Genomic DNA, 5,617 nt, shown 5'->3' with positions numbered 1-5,617 from the left:
CCCATGCAAGGGCTCCAGGCCCGGCTGGATGGGGCCCTGAGCAAGCCGGTCTAAGGGAAGGTGTCGCTGCCGATGGAAGGAGGTGGCTTTGAGGTCCTTTCCCACCTAAAATATTCCGCGATTCCACTATGCTTTTATAGGAGTGTCATATTCCCATATGTTACCTGTATGTTACATATTTATTATTATATATTGATATTATTAGGTATTTATAGAGTTAAACGTTTCCATACATCATTACACGGATGTATATGAACACAGACCGCTTTCAAAGCCTTAGAAAGATCAGAAATCACCAGGGACCAGCTCCTGTCCCGACTCGCGGCCCCCTGGCAGCCGCTTTGTCCATTTATCTTATCCCGTTGCGACAACGCTGCCATTTCTCCCATCCGCGATGCGCTGCGACCTCTCAAACTCGGGAATTGTCCCTTCCAGCCTTGAGCTGTCCCTCCATCCCTGGCTCCGGAGCCTGTCCAAGTTCCCCGAGCTGCTCCCGACCCCTTTGTCCCTCCCGATCCCTCCCGACGCCGTCCCCGCCTTAGGGACGCTCGGTGCGGAGGTGACAGATCACAGCTGAAACCCCCCCCAGCAGCCCGAGCCGCCTTTCGCTTTCGGGGCCGTACCTTATAAAATAAACGGGAGGGAAAAAATGTTGCTTTTTAGGAATTAAAAGCCCCCGAACATCCTTCGGAGAAGGGGAAGGAGCATCCCGGCCGTGCCTCGCGGTGCCCGCACACCTGTACAGGATTTATCCGCTCTGCTCCGCGCATCCCAAACTTTCCTGGTGGAAATTAAATACTCTGCTTTATTTAAGTTAGAGACTTTACAGGCGTGAACTGTCTCGTGGAATTTACTCCTCAGTCTAATATTGCGAGAGGAAAGTTTAGTGTTGTTACAGCTTTCCTTATTATTTTTTTAACAATAATTTCGATTTGGCTTTCATCCACTTCCTTTCTTTTATGATAACCCCGAATTAATTTGATTTCTATTGTGCTGGGAGAGGGCAGGAGGAAGGCATTCCCTGTGTAGCTCCAGTTTTTAATTTTCACGTATCCTCAAATGTGCTGGAAAAAACTTGGAAAAAAATGTGTGCTCCTACTTGGAGTCCTTCTCTAAATCTGCCCAAAACCCCACACTTAGACATGACCTAATAATCTCCCTCTATATTTTTTTTTCCCTTCGAAATTCCTCTTCTTTCTCTTTGAAAATTATTTGTTCTTGGGATCGGCGAAAGAATTTTGTGTAGGACTTCGGTAGCTGGGAGTTCCCATGACTTCAGAAGGATTTGGGGAGAAAACTGAGGATCAGGGAGGGGAAGATCCTTCGGCCTCGACCCTTTTCCTCATTTCCCAAAACCGCCTGTCCATGGAGAGTTTTGACATTAAAAACAGCCCTCGATTTATTATTACTAATATCAATATTACAGGTGGGATGAGCTGGGGGAAAAGGTGGAAAACTTCAAATTTTGAGGAACACGGCGAAGGAACCTTCTCCAAATTATGGGGGTTTTTGTCCGATATTGGCCAGGAAAAGGAGGATAAAGAGAAAAAAAACAGTGAAACAAATCAGTTTGGGGACTGGCACGGGATAAACGCAATTCCGGGTCCCTGCTGTTCCCAGAGCCCGGCAGCCCCTCGGGGGCGGCGAGGGCAGGAGCCTGGGAACTGTATCCTGGAGGGAATATTCCCCGGGATTTCATGGAATATTCCCGGAAATTCATGGAATATTCCCGGGATTTCATGGAAAAGCACATTTCTGTTCCTGCACGGCCACAGCCAGGTCGGGCTCAGCCCAGGGCTGGGACAGGGAGCCACGGGCACCCCAACCCCTGTCCCAGTCCTGGGAGAGCTTCACTTTGGGAAGAGAAAGGAATTGGGTTTAAAACTAGCGTGGAACGGCGGGGTGAGAGGCAGGGAGCCAGCACCCCTGTATTTTTAATTTAATGCAATTTTAGAAGTGGATCAGCTGTCACGGTGAGCACCTGAATTATTAAAATGCCCTGGTAGGATCATGGGCCAGTATTTGAAAAGTTGTTTCCTAGAAGAGCTTATTTTTTTGTTTTCAGTATTTCAGTATTTTGCATTCTAGAGGAAGAGCAATAAGACAAGTTTAACTTTTTCTGCTGCGTTTTCTCCCTCCCCTTTCTGAACTTTAGAACAATTCCCTCGTGGGATTTTTTAAATTGTATTATACGTGCTTAAACAACTTCTTAGTCTGGCTTATTTTAAAAAAATAAAAGAGAAAAGGCGAAAGGAGTACAGAAAACCCAAAGTGCAAATACTGATAAGTGCTTGAAGCAGACACCACCCCAGTGTGAACCAAATTCAGCAGCCTGGGTGTCACTGCTGTGTCCAGCCAGGGTGACTTGTCCTGTGCCTCGGGAGTGAGCAAATCACAGCCAAATTGCCGAGCTTTTGAAGTCAGCCGCCTGCTTTTTAGTTATTCTTTAGATTGCAAAATTATTAGTGAAGTGCTAAATTCATCTAAAGGCAAGTCAGCTCTCTGCCATCCCGGGAGCATTGCCTAACCTGGCTGGGCTTTAAGGCAGGCACAATAGGTGGTGGATTTTCTGGCTTTGATTGGCTACAAAATGCTGAAGTTTTGTCTGCGTTTTGGTTTATTTTTTAATTGGCAAATGTTATAACAGCTGAATGTTGAATTAAAGGAGCGCTGCTTTCTTTTTTGAGCTTGTGGGTTTTTATACTGGTTGATAATGAGAAAACACACGCTGAAAATCAAAATTAATAAGCAGAGGAAAAAACTTGATTTGAAAGAAAAAAATAGCAAGGAAGAAGAATGTCCAGTTAGCAAAACCACAAAAACTGTCAGAGCTTCTTCAGCTGTCACTTGTTGTGCTTGGTGGGGAAATCCTGGAGCAGGGCTGGGCTCTCTCTTGCCCCACTATCCTTTTGGGAATCTCTTGCTTTTGTGGTGTTTGTGCTTTCCTGGAGCTGTGCAGCAGCCCAGGCTCTTGGTTTGTGTGCTCTAGACCCCTGTGAAGTGACCTGTGAATTCTCTGTGTCCTTTGAAATCGCTGAGGCAAAATTTCCCTTCCATCAGCTGAAGTGCTGTGAGTTTAGGTTCAATCAGGAAAAGATTTCCAGATCCCTTTGCCAAAGGATGCTGTGTTTAGAGGGGGACACCCAGCAGAGCCCCGGGGTGTCCCTGCTGCTGTGCTAACCCCTCTCCCTTCCTTGCAGGACACCTGAGCCCCACTGCCTGCACCCTGAGGAAGCACAAGACCAACAGGAAGCCCCGAACCCCGTTCACCACCTCGCAGCTGCTGGCTCTGGAGCGCAAGTTCCGCCAGAAGCAGTACCTGTCCATTGCCGAGAGGGCCGAGTTCTCCAGCTCCCTCAACCTCACAGAGACCCAGGTCAAAATCTGGTTCCAGAATCGGAGGGCCAAGGCCAAGAGACTGCAGGAGGCCGAGCTGGAGAAGCTCAAAATGGCAGCCAAGCCCATGTTGCCCTCGGGGTTCAGCCTCCCTTTCCCCATCAACTCCCCCATCCAGGCTGCCTCCCTGTATGGCACATCCTACCCTTTTCACAGACCTGTGCTTCCCATCCCGCCTGTTGGACTCTACGCCACTCCCGTTGGATACAGCATGTACCACTTATCCTAAGAAGATCCGACAGACAAAGCCTCAGACAGACAGACAGACAGACTTCCTGGTGGATCCTGTCCAGCTCTGAGAAGGCAGAACCCCAACCAGTACTGGCCATTCCTTGTGCACGCTTCTATCTGGCATCCTGAGCTGTTCTGGGAGTTTGCTACGGGTTGGGCGTCTCCTGAGAGTGCTCTGAGCACTCTTCCTCCCAAAAGAAAAAAAAAAAACAAAACAAAAAAAGCATAAAAATCAACAAAAAATTATTTGTGAGTAAATGTAGGGGTTTTATCCAGTGCAAGTAAAACTAGGTTAAAAAAGAGTGGGTGAAAAAGCAAATTTATTATACGGAGGCAGAAATTCCCTGACACCTTCCTGGCGGGGCCCAATGGGTTTAAAATGAGAGGGGTGAGTACCCTTGAGCCATGCTCTAAGTTACCATCACTTCACCTGGGGGCAGGAGGGAGGGAAATAAAAAGGTCTAATGGAAGTTTTGTTGTTTGGTTGTTTTTTTGAAGACAGCAGAGCCCGTAGCTAGAGACGTGTAAATAGAAACTAGAGCCGGTAGAGTCTCAGTGAAGTTCAGAGCCAGCAAATTCCTGCATTTCTGGGGGGAGGGAAAAGTTTTGCATCCCAAACCTCAGCGAGATGAGCAGCAGGGCCCCTAAATGTAGAGCCCAGCTTTGCCCAGCGTGGCTCCTGTAATGCCTTTCTGTATATAAATAGCTTCAGCCTTTGTAAAGCACTGGCAGGGGAGGTGAAGAGCAAGGGAGGGTTCTTAGGCAGGCTGGTTTTTATCTCTTCCTATTGGCATGCTTAGAAATTTTTGGCTGCAGCCAGGTAACCTTGGCTCTGCAAAGCTCTTGGAAAAGCTGGAGAGAGGGGAGAAAGACGTGGGTTGTTCCCAGAAAGGATTGTTGAATCATTCTGGGGGATGTTGTGGGGTTTTTATTATTTGTGTCTGCCACAGCCTGTGTTAAAGAGAAGAACCCCGTGAGTTTTCTTCCATTCTGAGGATGCCAATAGAAGTGACCCGTGCTTTAAGCCCTTCTAAAGAGAGATCCAGGTGTCACCATCAGCCCCATGAGCAGGACAGTGAGGTGATAGAGACTGTGTGACCTGCCTGTCCCCTGTGGGAGCTCTGGCAGCGGCTTCCCCAGGCTTCTCCTTGTAACTCTTGTATTATTTGTATTACTCTTGCTAAACTTTATGAGGAAGTTACTCCCAAGGCTGTGGAGCACTGAAGTCAGAGCTTCCCCTGGATTTATTTTCTTAGCATGCTGTTGTGGAGGAAAAAAATGAAACAAAAAAAAAAAAAAAGAGAAAAATCAGAAAAAAAAAAGAAATTAAAAAAAAAAAAGCCACGAGGTTTTGCTGGTTTTGGTTTGTTTTGACCCAGGCATTGATGCTGCCTGGGACCCACTATAGATGAACTTCCTCTCTCCCTTCCCCTCACCCCCGATCTCCCATTATAGGAGAATCCCTTTGAAAGGGATGCCTTGTACAATTTTATATATTTTATTGAAGATTTATTATTTCTTATCTCTTATTTCGAATTAAATTAAAAAAGAAAAAACATGTTTAATCGCGTGTGGGTCTGTTAGTGCTTGGAGTCCTTTGAAAGGTGCCTTCTCTGTGTGTGTGTGTTTTGCACCGCTGGGTCAAGTTCAAAGGAATGTTTGGGTTGCCTTTATGATTATTTCCCCTTTCTCAATCTGATTTAAAGCCAAATTTGCAGCGCATGAAGGTGAATTGCAAGTCAACATTTCGGAGTCAAAAGCCAAAGCTTTTATGAGGTTTCCTTGTTTTTAACGACCTCTTTTAGGCGCCTCTGTTCTTTACAGCGCCGTGCTCCGCTGATGTTTCCATCACTCTCAGCTCGTGTGCCTTTCCCTGTCCTTGGGGCTCTCCCCTCGACTCCACCTCAGCTCTGTGCTTTAGGGGGAGATGGGTCTCGACTCCTGAAGGATTTTGGGGGGAATTTGGGACAGACAAAACCTAGTGGGACCC

At 47.0% G+C, this 5,617-nt stretch overlaps 1 protein-coding gene across 1 annotated transcript; it reads left to right on the top strand.

The window, feature by feature from the left end:
* The first annotated feature begins 394 nt into the window (after positions 1 to 394).
* On the top strand, positions 395 to 5,192 carry MSX2 (msh homeobox 2). Its single transcript, XM_014312175.2, has 2 exons — positions 395 to 551; positions 3,201 to 5,192. Exons 1-2 carry the CDS (start codon positions 395 to 397, stop codon positions 3,623 to 3,625), a joined length of 582 nt encoding a protein of 193 aa, XP_014167650.1. The 3' UTR covers positions 3,626 to 5,192.
* Positions 5,193 to 5,617: the final 425 nt, after the last annotated feature.

The sequence above is a fragment of the Geospiza fortis genome, unplaced genomic scaffold, assembly GCF_000277835.1.
Source record: "Geospiza fortis unplaced genomic scaffold, GeoFor_1.0 scaffold55, whole genome shotgun sequence".
NCBI lineage: Eukaryota > Metazoa > Chordata > Aves > Passeriformes > Thraupidae > Geospiza > Geospiza fortis.
This window is presented reverse-complemented; position numbering and strand designations above follow the sequence as displayed.

What these genes read in the sequence shown, in the direction of transcription:
- MSX2 (XM_014312175.2), top strand. Translation starts at nt 395, where the DNA reads ATGCGCTGCGACCTCTCAAACTCGGGAATTGTCCCTTCCAGCCTTGAG. An exon ending in CCCCGCCTTAGGGACGCTCG is followed by an intron (nt 552 to 3,200) that starts GTGCGGAGGTGA and finishes CCTTCCTTGCAG; the next exon opens with GACACCTGAGCCCCACTGCC.